This window comes from Lottia gigantea (assembly GCF_000327385.1).
Source record: "Lottia gigantea unplaced genomic scaffold LOTGIsca_13, whole genome shotgun sequence".
NCBI lineage: Eukaryota > Metazoa > Mollusca > Gastropoda > Lottiidae > Lottia > Lottia gigantea.
In genome coordinates this window covers 2,362,945-2,381,146 of record NW_008707425.1, presented here as the reverse complement: position 1 = coordinate 2,381,146, position 18,202 = coordinate 2,362,945, and the positions used below count along the sequence as shown (strand labels likewise).

General features: G+C 33.8%; 1 protein-coding gene across 1 annotated transcript in view; it reads left to right on the top strand.

The window, feature by feature from the left end:
• The window catches only part of LOTGIDRAFT_185931 (hypothetical protein), a gene marked incomplete at its 3' end in the record, with an annotated part of 39,157 nt that extends 25,846 nt beyond the window's left edge, over positions 1-13,311 (top strand). The window contains exon 2 of the mRNA XM_009048988.1: positions 12,138-13,311. Within this exon, the coding sequence (XP_009047236.1) occupies positions 12,138-13,311 (1,174 nt within the window). The remainder of the gene's footprint in view (positions 1-12,137) is intronic.
• Positions 13,312-18,202: the final 4,891 nt, after the last annotated feature.

The following is an 18,202-nucleotide window of genomic DNA, read 5'->3' as shown; positions in this document are numbered from 1 at the left end:
GGTTAGTTTGATAGAAGGATGGTGGTTGTTGAGAATTTCAAAGAATTCCCAAAACTGTTCGATAGAATAAGTCCAAACCATAAAAATGTCATCCAAAAAGCGTCCGTAAAAATGTGGGTCAAATGGACAGAGGGGCAACACCTCACGTTCCCACTCTGCCATGAAAAGGTTTGCGTACGAAGGGGCGAATCGTTTGCCCATTGCTGTCCCTGAAGTTTGTAAATATGTTTTACCATTAAATGTGAAATCGTTTCGACTAAGACAAATCTCTAAAAGCTGTAGAATTGCATCGTCGGGTCTGTTTGGATCTGGGTTTCTATTAAAAGCTTTACGAACTGCCGTTAAACCAGTAGTGTTATCGATATTGGTATACATAGAAGAAACGTCGATAGAAATTAAAATAGCATTAGAGGGAACTCGAAGATTTTTTATTTTATTGACAAAATCGGTTGTGTCTTTAAGGTAGGCGCGATGTTGACATGCTAGAGGTAGTAAGAAATGATCAATGTATTCTGACACTGCATATGACTCACTACCACAGTCAGATATAATCGTATCTTGATTCGAACATCAATGACAAATTCAAATTCTTGATTTGTTAATTCCGTGTCGGAAATCTGAAACTTCAGATTGAAATTGGTCGGTTCAATAAAACTGGTCGTGAGAAAAGATATTGTTTTGCAAATCTAAGTAAATTGAAGATGAGTTTCACTTCCTTTTAAGTTGTCCATCTTATATTCAAGACCCTTAATCCCAATTTCTAAATAAAGTGCCTGCTCCACCCTGTACATTTGGGAGAATCAAACCATCCCTTCCCCGAAACCTAACACGTTCGACCTTTTTGGATATTTAAAAATTTTTAAAATTATGACAAATAAAATAGCGAGGGAATAAACAAGCTCCTAGGAGATAAAAAAAAATCCAATGAACTTGAGGACGATACGGATGTAAAGAATGTAAATGAGACAGTTAAAATTCGCCAATAGCTTTCAAGAATTTTGGATTACTAGAATTGACGGAATTTGGTAGTTTCATCTTCGGGCAAGTCAATTTCTATACGCTCAATTGGGATTAGGGTGAGATCGTCTATTGAATGGTCATCGAGGTTAAAATGATTAGAAACAGGATTGTCTTTCTTTAATTTGATGTCCGACCTATGAGCATTAAAACGAGTTATTCTTAGTTTCTCCTACATATTGTTTGGGGCATTTCTTGGATGAAATTAAATATATTACATTCGAATGTCCACGCGTTAGATGTCTCTGGATCGGGTACCTTTTATTCTTAGAGTTGTTTACAAAATAATGAGTTTCTGATATAAAGAGACGTGTTTTGCCTCTACTGGACAAACTTCTTAAACCTGGAGGTACTTCGGCATAAAGCCTGTTTTTAGATGCTATCTGTGCTAAGGTGGGATGTTTTATGTTTTGTAAAAATCATTTAGAGTACCCAAGCTCTTTCAGTTTTGAGAAAACAACCGTACAGACTTGGTTGAAATCAGAAGATCTTGTGCATATTCGATGAAATCGTAAAACTTAATTATACCAGAAAAGGTATGTTTTAGATGAAAGGAGCTCTTGTGCAAGAGTTGATAAGTATCAGTTTCTTTGAAAAACACTTTAATATCCAGTTTATTTGTTTCTGCCATGGAATCTCCCTTAAAGACAGTGGAATCGAGAAAGTCTATGCTTTTGTCACTCACGTTTGCGGTTAGTTTGATGGAATGATAGTGGTTGTTGAGAATTTCAAAGAATTTCCAAAACTGTTCGATAGAATAAGTCCAAACCATAAAAATATCATTCAAAAAGCGTCCGTAAAAAAGTGGGTCAAATGGACAGAGGGGCAACACCTCACGTTCTCACTCTGCCATGAAAAGGTTTGCGTACGAAGGGGCGAATCGTTTGCTCATAGCTGTCCCTGAAGTTTGTAAATATGTTTTACCATTAAATGTGAAATCGTTTCGACTAAGACAAATCTTTAAAAGCTGAAGAATTGCATCGTCGGGTCTGTTTGGATCAAGGTTTCTTTTAAAAGCTTTACGAACTGCCGTTAAAACAGTAGTGTTATCGATATTGGTATACATAGAAGAAACGTCGATAGAAATTAAAATAGCATTAGAGGGAACTTGACGATTTTTTATTTTATTGACAAAATCGGTTGTGTCTTTAAGGTAGGCGCGATGAGGTAGTAAGAAATGATCAATGTATCCTGACACTGCATACGACTCACTACCACAGTCAGATATAATTGGGCGGCCTTAAGGGATTTTATTCAAGATAAACCACTCCTTGGTTGGATTCTCGCGACAATCAGGTTTGGCAGACGGATAGTCATATTGTTTCTCAATAACTAGTTTTGACTCAATCCGCAAGAATATTAGCAGTTTCATTGGTTTCGGTTAAACGGCATAATGTATAGGATTATTCAGTTGATTCTCTGCTTCTGAAACGTAATCCTCCCTATTTAGAATGACAACACGAGTCTTTGTCACTCTTTTTAATAACAATGCTATCGTCTTTCTTAAGTAAGTTTAACGCTTCACGTTCCACTCGTGTGAGATTAAGCTTTTCGTGTGTTATGGAAAAGTGCGCTGTTTGGCTATTCATACTCATAGGTTTTTGTGTAAATATCAATCCTTTTTTTTAAAATGGGATTTAATATATGATATGATTTTAAGGTATTGGTGTAATGTAAGATAGTCTTTTTTTATTTTTGATATTATTATTATGATGGAAGTGGGTAGATGTGTGAACCGAGGAATTAAAACGCTCAGGTAAAAAGGGATTAATGTAATGCTTTACATCTGAGCGCATTAAATTCCTAGATACTTATACTATTTGACCTCCATTGGGTCAAAGGTCATTGGCCTTGTCAATCATTTGATACTTTCATATTTGACCTCCGGTTTTATGGCTGTCCTAGAGGGTTAATTTCTTCGGATTTTAAATGTGATTCTCATGTTCTATTTAGTGATATATACCAATTAATTTTATACGCCCACATGAAATGGGGTCCATTTGCTCGTAAACACTCTACAGGGCACAATTCCTGACTGATTTCGACGAAACTGGGTATGGTTGTTTGTAATCACCAAACGGTGAACCCTGTTGAAAATCCGAGAAATCGAAAAATGAGTTATTGTCCTTGTTCTTGAAAATGCGTTCAATTTATAGCGCGTTAACACTCTAGAAGACACAATTCTTGACGGATTATGATGAAACTAGGTGTGAGTGTTTGTTATCGACCAATGATGAACCCTATCGAACATCAGAAGAATAAAAAAATATTTAGTTTGAGTAATTGCCCTTGTTCGTTCCAAGTTTTAGCCTGTGATCACTCTTGAAGGCCCAATTCTTGACAAATTTTGACTAAACTTGTTAATATTATACATTATATAAGTTCATAAGACTGAAGGTTGAATATTTTATACAGTGGTGTAACCTATTTTCGTGCGTAGACACTATAGAACATTTCCTTGTGTTATTCTTTCGACAAACGGCATAAGCAATCATTAATCCTGTCCCTCCTCTCCAACTAAAACTATACTATTTTTTCTTTATAGATCCTCCAAGGCACATTCATTATCAAACGTTATCTAGGTTGTTCTTAATTCTGGATCAGTCCACAACCCTACAGTTTATTAGTATTAATGCAAGGAATTAACTGACTGTCTCGGATTGTTCTCACTTCAACTTTTCTGTTTGTTTATCTATAAAAAATTGCGTTTCCAATGATGCTGTCCTGGCAAAATTTCCCTCATTGAACACTGCATGGTGCAGAAAGGTAGGACGTAAAACTCCATCCATTTCATTTCATTTAATCCTAATTTAAGATCTTCTTTACTCATTTCTTATAAACGGACACAAATGGGAATCCAAAGCAAATTTTTAAAAGTTAAGATATGATATCAGGAGTACAAGATGCGAGACCATTAGAGAGCAAACTTATTCGAAAAGCTACCAGTTCGAATTCTGAGGATGATTTGCATAATTTTAAGAGAATAAAAATGCATATATCAACATATATTAGAAAGTACATATTTTTCTTGTTTTAATAGGGTTAATCCTTTGGTGTTAATACACAATGCCATCACGTTTCTAGAGAATTGTGCCTTCCAGAGTGTTTACAAGCTACAATTGTGGGTTTTCTAATGCTCAGTTAATAGGCTAAATGTAATAGTAACCGTTATTCTTGGCCTTCGCTCACTACACTTTCTCTTCACTCAATACACATACATGATGTTTCCACAATATATTTATATAGACATGTAGTCTATAATTTTACACTACCATTAATCACATTCAGTTAATATGACCACTGTTAATTTTCATTGGTTGAGATAAGAAAGTCTTCATCTTTTTACTCAACAAGAGGAAAATTTTCCTCAACTGAAAATAATCCTGAGAATGGTTTCTGGTCCCCGTATTTGAGTAATTTCTCAACTGAGTAGATTCTCAACATTGGATAACAAAATTATTCTTAAGTTGAGAAGATTTTGTGGCCTGGGGCCCAATTCCTGTCTGGACGGCGACAAGACCGGTTCTGGGAGGCGAGCCGATTTCGAACGATATCATCACTGATGGGAGGTTGATGGTGGCAAATGGTCTGACGAGCCGCTGTTGTGAATCTGTCATCCAGATGTTACCAGAGGATATTGCGATCTTGTCTTTGAGTTGTGACTTTGGGACGACCACTACGTGAACGGTCATCAGTGCTAATGGTGGTGTTGTAACGAATCTTTCAACGGTTCGTACATTACAGTTAAATGCATTGGCAATGTACGTCGTCCGATGACTTGTTCATGTTGATGGGAGGTTAGACGTGCCATGAACTGTCTTATAGCAACTGAATTCTCAGTAGGCGTCAGTTTGTTTTTATACAGAACTCTGGTACGTGTTGTACGTGCATTTCGATTTTCATCCGCATCACTTACAACTTGCTCCCACGGACATCTGACAGTTCCCAAGGTTCATAACTCTGAATTAAAAAACAACCGATATTATCAGTTGAATGTCATAAACCGGCCTTTTTACAGTCTTAAAATCATATTTATAAAGAAAACTTTGTCCAAATAATCTAAATATGCGACGTTTCTTTTTCTGTTCAGTATATTTAGACGTTTAATGTAAACCCGTCAAGATTTGTGTTTTCTAGATCTTCTACTAAAATTTAAACGCGTTTTTAAGAACTCGTGTTAAATATTTTTTAGATGATTTTCATTTTCAGTAGGGTTCATAACCGGTGGGTAATAAACAATTTCACTGAGTTTCGTCGAAATCCGTCAAAAATTGTGCTTTTCAGACTAAAATTTAAGGAGTTTCAAGAACAAAGGCAATTACTCATTAAATATGTTTCAAAATTTCTGATTCATAAAAGGGTTTATCCTAGGGAGACAACAAACACTTATACCAAGTTTGATCATAATCTACCAATAAACCAGCTCTCTTTCGTGCCCACAACGCATTTTCGACAACAAAGGCAATAGTTCATTAAATATTTTTCGATTGGTTACAATTTCAATAGGGTTCTTCCTTGAGTTCTTACAAACACTGACACCAAATTGTGATAAAATCCATACATAAACTGAGAACAACGTGTCGTAGAAAATGGAGAGGACATTATTATTTATAATATATACTAATGACAACATACGTTTATAATATACAAGTCTTTATCTGAAAATTAATGTCCCGAATGCGTTCACTGATGTCAACACCTGGGCTGAGGCGTGGCTGGTGACTTTAAACCCGCTGAAAACTGAAAAACTTGCACTACATACTAAAAGTAATCCAATATGGCTCACTTTCAATCTATATAATATACCTATCCAAGGGGTTTCATATCACAAGCACTTTGGCCTTACCTTTCAAACAAATTACCATTGTGATAGTCATATTAAAAGCATAAGGAAAATAATAATAAGGAAAATTGGTAGGCGTATCAGTTGTCTTAGGGGTTTAAAGTACCGTTTAAGTAGGAAATCACTCTATAATATTTCTGCCTCTTACATTTTGTCGCAGTTTGATTATTGCAATATAATATGGTAATAAAAAAAACTAACCAATGCATTAGAGAAACTTTAGTTAGATTAACTCATAACTGTATGCGGTGCTGTCCAATAAACTAGCCATGTTTTGCTTTACCAAGAAGCTGGTTTCATAACACTGCAGGGGAAACGACGTCAACATAAGTTACGGTGATGTACAAAATTTTAAGCAACATAACTCAAGCCTGCCTTTCAGATCTTCTTCCTACCAGAAAGATCATTACAATCTCATAACCATATATAAACTGCAGAACTAATTTATTGTATAATTTATTACTTTATCAATCATTAGAAAATTGAATAGTTGACCTGAATTACAAAATCGTCTTCCTTCAGTTTCCTCTTCAAAAACTCTCCTAAATCAAATGGTAACCACTCACCTGTATAGCTTTGGGAAAAGAAAAAAAACTAAATTATTCATTGTCGTCTTAGTCTTTCCTACAGTGACGTTGATTTCTCAGACACATTAGTGACAACCCTTTAACCGCTTGTGGTAATTTACTTGAAGAAGTGGAACAGTACCTTCTACAAATAATTCAGATGCACGAAAAAATATCTACTAAACTTTTAGCGAACAATTTTGAAAACATTTCTTATTTGGATTACAAACCGATCCTGAGTAGTATATGTCGATCTTTAATAAACTGTTTATTTTTTTCAAAATGTTATTGAATACATTTGTTTTTCCACCTTCGCTTTCAAGTATTCATACATATGTGTATTAAGAGCGATGTCTGTATATGTGTTTTTGTGGGAGTTTGTTATCGAAATGTCCATTCTTTTTTTCGGATTTTCCACAGGGCACACAGCCGAGACTTTGTTAATGAATATAAATTGAACATTTTTGCAAAGCCGATATTTGCAGAATATCAAATGTGCAAAAAGTAGATTCAAATACAGATTATTAAAGTGAACAATATAATATAGTGAAACTTTAAACGTAAAATTGATTTTAACTTCCGATTGAATAACTTTCAGTGTAAGTCAATAAAATTTAGCTAATCTTTAGCAAATAAAATCCAGACAGGAAGTGATTCTTTGGCCGCGATATTCATGACACATTTTTGTAAAACTGATAATGGGGCCTCAAGGAAGAATAGGCACGTATAACTTCGATGTGTTGAACTTTTATGCTTTTTATACACCCACATGGAAATGTGGACGTATATTGCCGTCGCAACATTTTCTTGTGAACACAATAGACACCACATTTTTCAACTGATTTTAATGCAATCTGGTGTGATCATTCATATCGATGAGATCTCGGACAAGTTTGAATTTGGCGATCCTTTGATAAACGGTTTTTGAGTTATTGCCCTTGACTTAGGAAAAACGCGTCCAAATTTGTGAACACAATAAAGTGTTTTCAACCGATTTTAATGAAACATGGAGTGATCATGTATATTGATGGATAATTTGATCTATTTGGGTTATTGATATTATTTTTTTAAAATTTGGTGGAATTTCTCAGCATAAATAACTGGCAGAGAATATATATATCATTGAAATCAAACTATTAAAATTTCTTAAATATGAAAAAATTCTTACTTTAGTCACTTAAGTTTTATCATTTCTGCCAGTGGGCGTATGTTACCTTGCCTGGCAAGCTATCTTTTACAATACAAGCTTCTTTCAGCTTGGTGTATGTATATATTATGAGCTATTTTACGTAGAAGCTTCCAGCCATAAAACCGGAAGTAACATGAAAATATCAAATGATAACCAAGGTCAATGACCTTTGACCCCAATGACGGCCAAGGTCATCAAAGGTCAAGGTCATGAGATATCAGCCTTCAAACTTGAAAAAGTTCAACATGAAATTTCAACAAAAACAAAAGTTTTTGTTGGCAATTATTGACAGATTACATACACATCAAATTTATACACGGCCAATTCCTCCCTGATGCCCCATTTTGAGTTTTACAAAGATGTATCATACCAATTTGGCTGCCAAAGAATTCAAAAGTTTCACTGTACCACATAGTTTACTTTAGGTGATCTGGTTTTTAATTCGTGAATTGAGGTGGATATTTTTTCAATATTTTTGCCTCTTTGAGCTTGGTGTATGTATATAATACGACCTATTTGATGTAGATGCTTCAAATTTATAACACTGCTATACATTTTGAATATAAATTAACCTATAATTAAAAAATTGAATTGGCAAATCCGGGTTAAATTACTAATTGTTTACATTTCGTAGAGGATAAATTTGTTCGAAAAGGGACTTTGTACACAATTAACTTGTCCATTTGCTCGGTTTGTTTTAAAAGCTCAGTTAATTCAGCTTTAAAGTTGCAAGAAAGGAACGGGTTTTAGAAGTTTCAAATTTCAATTTTTGAATCAGTACTGTCAAGGGAACAGTCTTGGTTTTTTTTTCTATCGAACGCACTGCTTTGTTTTGCAACTGACTATTTTTTTTCCCAATTCTGGTCAGAGCGCATAGACTAAACTGCATATGTCACACATTAACTGACATCATTATGTGTCATAAAGTGCGTGCCGTTGTTTAAATGTAAAATGACGCATTTTTTCCCACCCGGAAATGACGTAGGACGTAGCCACTCACAACATCATTGGAATTACTGCTTCAATTTTTGATCGAAATTTTTGTTTTGTTCATTCCTTTTTAGTATTGGCTAAAGGATAGCAGTTAAAAAAAATTCAGATTTTGGTTTTCAGTTTTTTTCAACTTCTACAATTTTATTTCGATCGATCTGAAAATTTACGAGTTGATAGACATTTTGATTGCGAACAAAATTCTGTTTTCAAAATTTCTGTATCACTTCCGGTATTGACGTCATTCGCTCTTAAAGTTGAAATTGCAACTTCCAGAATTTTATAGATATTTGAAAAATTCTTTTTGCAACATACTAGATATGTTTATATCAAAGATTTGAAATGATAAAATTCGTCACGGAAGTATTAGATCAGCCGCCATCTTGATGTGACTAAATTGTCTTTAAAAGTACTTTTTGGGATCAGGGTTTAATCTGATTTGTATTATTTAATGTCTATATTATCAGTGAACGATTCCTAACAATCGTGTGGTAGCCGATTTTAGAATTTTGATTTTTAGTTATTTCCGGTTGATTGTTTTCAATATTGTCCAAAACATTTAAAGTTCATATCTTGCGATCTTGACCCTTGGTGACCTTGTGACCAGCACAAAAGTTGTTGCCTTAGACGAGATCTATCCAAAGATGTCTTCATTTTTTTTCACAGAATCATATTCAGAGTTATATACATTAAATAATACAGGTCATAAAATAAATAAATGAATTAAATAAATAAATACAGGTCAGATTATAAATAAATATATTAAATAAATAAATACAGGTCAAGTAACAAATAAATAGATTAACCAACAATGTTTTGTTAAAGATATCCCATGGATGGTTGTTATATTATGGATATTTCGACTTGTCTGCCAATAGATATTGCCACTTTTTGTAATAAGAGTCATTATCCAAGTTCAATTCCGAATTAGCTGTTTCATAAATAAAAGGCATGAAAAATAAGGCATCAAGAGGTCTTCCACTAATTTTTGAATTGAATATAAATAACTTTGTAAGTAATATTAAATGATTTATAAAGTTAATTTGATTATTGTCTTTGATAATATTGTCATCATAAATACCTAAATGTTTTAAATTAGTTGTCAGTTCAATGTTGCAATTATTATGATGAAATATTTTACTTATTTCATCCCATAATTCTTGTGATTTGTAACAAAAAAATAAAAAGATGTTCTGTTGTCTCCAAATAAGAGTTGCAGAAATCACATAAATTTGAGGTTACAATATTTAACAAAAGTTAAGTATTCGTAAATACAATATAATGTAAATATTTAAACATAAATGAACGTTGCCTGGAATTTTGAATAATATTTCAATATCCTGATCTGAAAGTTTAATATTTAACATATCTTCCCATTTCTTCACACATGCAGGTTTACTATTTTTTATATCTTTAAACTTATCATAAATAATTTTAGAATTTAAATTGTTTAAATTTGTATCTAAAATGTTTTCTATTGATTCTTTATAAACTAATATATCATTATCTTTTGCATCATTTTCTTTTAGGTATTGAACTGCACAATTAATAAATTTACTTAGGTGTTAATTAAAAGTGAAAGATTCTTTTTGTTGGTCAATTTCAAGAATATCCGATACAGTTAGTATAATAGTATTTATGAGATGTTCATCAAAAAGATAATTTCTATTTAATTTTAGGTTTATATTATGCCATAAAATTTGTCCTTTTGGTTTTGATATTTCATTAATGAATTTTGTATTAATTTCATACCAGTTTTCATATAGCATGGAATAGAATGGAACAGAAATGTCTAATTTTTTTGGATAATTGCAGATAGGAAGAATGGTACAGACTGAAGTCTCATAATTTTTCATTATAAATCTATATGGTATTAGCTTTGTCTGATTAATGGAATATACCAGTTTCTTAATCAAAAAAAATTGAATAATAGTTTCAAGTTAACCATTTTTAAGCCACCGTTTTTATAATTTTGAGTCAATAAACACCTCTTCAACTTATCTACTCCATTCCAGACATATTTATACAATAGTGAAACAATCTGGTCAACAAATTTGTTAGAATACACTATAACAGACGCGGGGTAAAGGATTTTCTGTATAATGAAGGTTTTAATAACCTGTATTTTTCCTATTAAACTCAGATTATGCCTCATCCTCGATTTTAATATGTTTTCAATTTTAGGGATCAGATCAATAAAATTTAATTATAAGCTTGTGGTATAGCTTAATGAAAAAAATATACCAAGAATTTTAGTGAAAATTTCACATTTGTTAACTCCAAAGTTTGATATTTTTGCAAATTCATTTTTAGGGATATTAAGATTCAAAGGTTCTGTTTTACGTACATTTATTGTTAGTCCTGATACAAGGCTGAAAAGTTTTAGAACTTCAAAAAGATGTCTTGCAGATTCATAGTCTTTGAGGAAGGCAGTTATGTCGTCAGCAGAAGGCTATTAATTTAATTGCTTTTTTTTCAAAATTGATGCCTTTAATACAATCATTATTTCTAATTGCATCTAATAAAAGTTCAATGACAACTAAACAAATTAGATAACATAGGGTTACCTTGGCGAACTCCTCTATTGACCTTAAAGGACTTAGTAGTACATCCATTGTTAATTACATTTTTGTTTTACAACCATTTGAAAATCACGATATTTAAGTTTGAAAAACTCTGTCATGCGACCTAATTAACACACGACAAAATTCTTATATATTCTTAATGTGCATGAGCTCTGATATCTTGTGATATATCACACTTGATATTTTAATCAAAATGGGTTTTTTTTAAAATCGAAAATTTTGTACTGATTTCTATAGTAACTGTGCGTAAATTCACGGTGTCATTAATACACCGACAGTCACCGTTGCCTAAAAACACTTTTTATTACGAATATCTCATGATCTAATGATTGTAAACACTTGCAATTTTGAACATTATTCAACACTACATATTATTAGAGACAAAACAAATTTTTTGAAGTGGGCGTGGCACATCCGGTTACTTTTACCTTTAACTTAAATATTTCAAATTTGGAATTTGAAACTCGCAAAGTTTGCATCTGTCAACATCGTCATTTTGCATAAAAATAAACCACTACTTATGAGAATCAATCATAAACTTGCATTTGTTTAGGCCTTTTACTTTAAAAAAGGGAATAGGTTTTACAATTTATAAAATTTCGATATTTTGACCATTGACATGCGTGACCTCGATCTTTGCAATGTCAAAGGTATGGTGCATATTCATACTTTGATCTTTGATGTCCGACATATATTTCTGCTATTATAGACGTCCTAAAACAGCATTTCTCAACACTTTAAGGCTTGTATCTCTTTTATTTGACCTTTGTTGACCTCTTGACCGTAACAAAAGTTATTGTGCTTGACGAAACCTTTCATAAAATATTTTTATTTTTGTTGTGCGATTTGTACTTTTAACTTTGAAAATATGGAATAACACATTTCGGAATCGTTAGGCTAATTTGAAGTCACAGAACATCATTAACTATACGGATTTGTCATTTCAGGATCTATGTGGATACTGTTATAAACCACATGACAGGCACTGGTGGTACTGGACATGGAACAGGAGGATCACCATATGATGCAAACTCTCTCAAGTTCCCTGCTGTTCCTTATGGTGGAAATGATTTTAATGGACATGATAACTGTCATACTGGCGATCTCAGTATTCATAATTATAATAACGCCGAGGAAGTGAGAAATTGTAGACTGGTCGGCTTATCCGATTTACGATTATCGTCAGATTATGTAAGAGGCAAAATTGCCGACTATTTGAATCATTTGATCGATCTTGGAGTTGCTGGTATTAGAATTGATGCAGCTAAGCACATGTGGCCAGGGGACATAGCTGCTGTCTTATCTAAAACTAAACTATTGAGATCAGATATATTTGGAGGTGGTAAAAGACTATTTGTCTACCAAGAGGTAATTGATATGGGTGGAGAAGCCATCAAAGGTTCAGAATATGTACGAAGTGGTCGAGTGACAAATTTCGTATATGGTATCAAGCTTGGTGAAGTATTCCGGAAAAAAAATCCAATGAAGTATTTAAGAAATTTTGGGGAAGGGTGGGGTATGATGAATGGTGGAGATGTTCTTAATTTTATCGATAACCATGATAATCAAAGAGGTCATGGCGGTGGTGGATCTGTTTTAACTCATTGGGAAGCGAGACCTTATAAGATGGCTACTGCATTTATGTTAGCACATCCATATGGATTTCCAAGAGTTATGAGTAGTTTTGAATATAACAGAGCTGATAATTCTGCTGGGCCACCACACAACAGCGATATGTCTATTAAAGATGTGTCTATTACGAGTGATGGAACTTGTGGAAATGGTTGGTCATGTGAACATCGGTGGAGACAAATTTATAACATGGTTGCTTTCCGTAACAGTGCTGGTTTTACTGGACTGGCCAATTGGTGGTCAGGTGCTGATTATCAAATAGCTTTTTCTCGTGGGAATAAAGCCTTTATAGCATTTAATTTGGAAGGTTATGATTTGAATACTTATTTGAATACTGGTTTAGCTGGTGGTATATATTGTGACATTGTCACGGGTGATTTAAGTAACGGGAAATGCACTGGTAAAACTGTTCTTGTTGGTGATGATGGGAGAGCACAGATAAGTGTCAGCCATAGCTCTCCAGACCCCTGGATCGCTCTGCACATAGGTAAGTTTATCTTATTGGACATTGGTGTAAAGTATACTTTGGAGGTCAAATTGATTCAGAGCTACCATGGAAATGTTTTTCATCCAATGATATGATACGAATGATTGAGACCACAAAGTAGAATATTTCATGACTGCTTTAACCGTTCCAAACAGCATAACCATTTAAACATAACAGTGGCACCAAATACAATTTAATCCTATTCTGTCCGAATAACTTCTAATTTAATTTCATTGTCGTACATCTGAGAGAAGGGAATCTTTCACAATAGTTCTAGGGTTTCAAACTAGATAAATGCTAAATACGACATTGAACAAAATTTTTATTGATGACATAATGGTTATTGATCTAGGATGTCCATTCATACTTTGATGTTTGATGTTCAACGTATACGTCCGCTTTTACCTTGACCGTAAAGTTATTGTGCTTGATGAGACCTTTCCAAAAATATTTTCATTTTTGTTGTGGGATTTGTACTTTTAAATTTTACAGCTATTTGAAAATTCGACTTTCTACTACCGAATGTTAACACAGTTTAGTACCGAATGGTATCAAATTCGTGCGTCTCTTCACTAGCGAACGTTAAACGGTTTAAACGATATTTTTAATATTGAATGTTTACATGCTTTTCTTTTCGTTAAGAAACCCCATTGTGACTTTAAAATGCAACGTTTCACCCGTGTATCAGGTTGGATGCGCACTGCTACAGTTCTACATGTGTAGACCTTCTGTTATAGCAACGTTGTTAATGAATATAAATTGGAACATATTTGCATAGCCATAAAAATAGGAAATCGGCTCTAGAGGTCGCATTTTTGGATCGATTTTCTTAGGAATTTCATTTTCAGAATCTATATGTAATATCTGATATGATAGCAGTTTATAAAATTCAAAAATCGATAATTTGTGGCACACTTTTTTAGGTTTAATTTTGCAATTTTTGTCCAATTGATCTGAATTTTTTTTGTGCAAAGATAGAATACTAAAGTATACAAAATGGTAGGTCAACCAAATTTATGCTGATCGGTAGACAGAGTTATGACAAAGAGAAACAAAGAAAAAAATCCGGACCGGAAGTAATATTTAGGCCGCCATTTTGATTTTCCTGAAATGCGTCAAAATCTATTCAGAGATAATGGCTTATCCGATTTAGATTTTCCCTTTTGCTATTTTGCAATTTGCGGTTGAATTTTTTTCGAAGTTTGAAGACCTTGACCTTTGATGACCTTGACCTTCAATGGGTCAAAGGTCATTCACCTTGGCCATCAGTTGATACTTTCATATTTGACTTCCGACATTTACTTCCGGTTGTATGACTGACCGAATACAGCCAAATTCGCAACTTTGGACTGCTTTAGCACGTGACCTAATTAACCTAAAGGGTTAATTTTTCGGATTCTTAATGTGCTTCTCATGCTCTTTCAAGTGATATATAACAATCGTATTTTTAAAGCAAAATTAAAATTCGTGATTTTTTTCAAATTTGAGTGTATTTTTTTACCATATTTATGTCTCTTTGAGCTTGGTGTATGTATATCTTATGACCTATTTGATGTAGAACCTTGAAACTTGGAACACAACTAGACAAGTTGAATATGAATTCGATATGAATGACAAAGTAGAGGTAGGCGTGGCACATCCGGGTTGAATTACTAATTGTTTACATTTAGGGGCAGGGGCATATCTCGCATAGGATACATTTGTTCAAAAGGGGACTTTGCACACAATGACCTCATCCTTTTGTTTTTTTGTTAACAGCTCAGTTGTTTCAGCTTTAGAGTTCCGAAAAAGGAACGGGTTTTAAAATTTCCATATTTTCAATTTTCGACTTTGACCTTTGTTGACTTGTTGACCTGTATCTTTTGACCTGCATGATGCAGAAGCTTGAAATTTTGAACACAACATAACATTTTGAATAGCAATTTACTTGTGTCAAATCAATGAGATGGGCATGGCACATCCGGGTTAAATTACTCATTATTGACATTTTGTGACAAAGTCATTGACCTTGGCTATCAGTTGATTCTTTCATATAAATAAAATTGGTTATAACTTGCTAGAGTTATGTCCCTCTACTGCGTGCCTTAACGTCACACACGTGCCACACAAAATGACTCATATCTAGTGACCTTGACCTTAAATGACCTTCCCCTAACTTGGTCAAAGGTCATTGACCTTGGAAATCTAATCATTCTTTCATATTTTATGTCTGACTTCTACTTCCGCTTTCACAACCTTCCAAAAAAGAGAAAATTTCAAACATTTTGACTGCTTTAGCATGTGACCTAAGAACGTTGATTTTTTCAGATTCTCTAGCAAATTGGCACATGAGCAAAGTCCCACTCGGTACCACGAGTGGTTCTAGTCTATTAATACATTTAACTTTTATATAGTAAAACAATTTGAACTCATCCTAATCAGATTAATATACATATAGCCTCAACTACACGATCAAACATATGTTCAAAATATCATCATACATTTGTATAACCATGTTCGTGGACAAATTCCCCAACAACGTTGAGACGGTCACGTATCATGTGTGAACAGTGAATAAGATACATATTATGACTGTTTCTTTACAATTAATAGAACCAACAGGGTCGCAAATTCTTCATCAAGGCAAATTAGATCAATGCATCATGCCGAAATTGACGAAACCCAAAAATTTGTATTAAAAATTCTGCTAAATACATCGCTTATTTGACGTTAAAGATGGTTACCGTTTGAAGTCTACCAAAAGCCTCTTAATGTCATACAACAGCAGCATATTTGACTCATGGAAAAAAGGCGCCCCTGACCACATTTTCTAATAATCCGTGAAGGAAGATACATCCATACGTAAAGAAATTCTGAGGCTAGTCTGGTCTGTCAGCTGAAGCACACTAAATAAAACCTTGCCAACCTCTTCTTTGGATCCAGTTACTGACCCCTTGGTGAACCTTTTTCGATCTCTTCTTTCACCTTGGTCGACGAAATATTGTAAAATTAATAGTATAATAGACTGGTTAGAACATCGATGTTCAAATATTTCCCCTCCAATAACAGTATTTTCTCACCAAACACTATCAAACATCATCATGCAAATGTTGGAATATGTTTGATGGTGTTGGACAATGTAGACAGAAATCCAAAACATGCTTGGACACGATCATGACGATGTTGTGAATAAATGTATGATCGTGTAGACGGGGTTTCAGGTTTATCATGATCATGAATGCTTATTAAACTCATATCTCATTAATAGATACTACACATATTTACTCCGAACACCTTTTCAATTTTATATTTCCAAGGCAAATTCTATATCTATGACCGCCGTAGCTGTCTAACGGTTGATTATCCCAATTGTACAGGGTTTAATTGGAACGAAGACTTCATGAAGAAAATGGTATAAACGGTCTGGAACTGATGGCTATTTTTCCTCTGTTCTGATCTGAAATTTGCTCGATTGCTGGTGTTATTGAACAAAACAACAAAGGGTGCAAGGCCTGCATTATGATGAATATTAAATCCTATGGGTCTTGATGCATGAATCGTCTCAATGCAATGGACTTCCCCAGCTTAACGGAATTTCGTAGTTTAATTTTCAGGCAGGTATACTCCTTTGCGCTAAATAGGGGTTAGGATAAGATCGTCTGATAAAATCTGTGAACACCCTACCCATTTTCGCTTCAGGAGAAAAACCTATTAACATAATAGACCGAGCAGCGCTAAAACACGATATTCTATACAGAGATCATACAGACATAGAATCTAGACATAAAGCGGATCAACAAGTGATTCACGTATTAGAATCTATTCCAAATTGTACTTTTAGAGCTAAAAAGAGCTCTAGTCAAAAGACTTTTAAAATCATAAATGAAATTAGGCATGGGAATAGCAAATGAAATTCATAAAAAGAATTTAGAAAAACTAAAAACTGTTTAAAAGTTGAAGTTTACACCAAAGATGATATATGGTCAGCTGATTTAATTAATATACCAGTTGATAGAGGATATAAATATTGTTTAGCAGTAATATATTTATATACAAGATATGTTTGGTTTCGGGGAAGGGAGGGATTGATTCTCCCAAATGTACAGGCCTAGGGTGGAAATTAGGATTAAGGGTCTTGATATTGGGTTTTCTTCTGTTCTTATTCTGATCTGGAATTAGAAAAAATAATTCGCCCAGAAGTATAGTATCTGTTATGTGCTGATTGTTTTTAGTTTACTATGAAGATTATTATCATTTAAGTTCTTATTTTTTGAATATGCAACTATCATTTTCTGCTTATAGACATGGGGGAATTTCTCTTGAAGGCTCTTATAGTGGGCATGAACAATCTTGCTTGCTCGATCGCTGGTTGTATTAAACGGGACAACAAAGGGTGCTATGCCTACATTATGATGGATATTTAGTCCTATAGGTCTTGATGTATTCAATGTCTCAATCCAATGGGCTTCCCTAAATTGACGGAATTTGGTAGTTTCATCTTCGGGCAAGTCAATTTCTATACGCTCAATTGGGATTAGGGCGAGATCGTCTATTGAATGGTCGTCGAGGTTGAAATGATTAGATTTCGGGGAAGGGAGGGTTTGATTCTCCCAAATGTACAGGCCTAGGGTGGAGCAGACACTTTATTTAGAAATTAGGATTAAGGGTCTTGATATTGGGTTTTCTTCTGTTCTTATTCTGATCTGAAATTAGAAAAAATAACTCGCCCGATGGGCGAGAAGTATAGTATCTGTTATGTACTGATTGTTTTTAGTTTGCTATGAACAATATTATCATTTAAGTTCTTATTTTTTGAATATGCAACTATCATTTTATGCTTATAGACATGGGGAATTTCTCTTGAAGGCTCTTATAGTGGGCATGAACTATCTTGCTTGCTCGATTGCTGGTTGT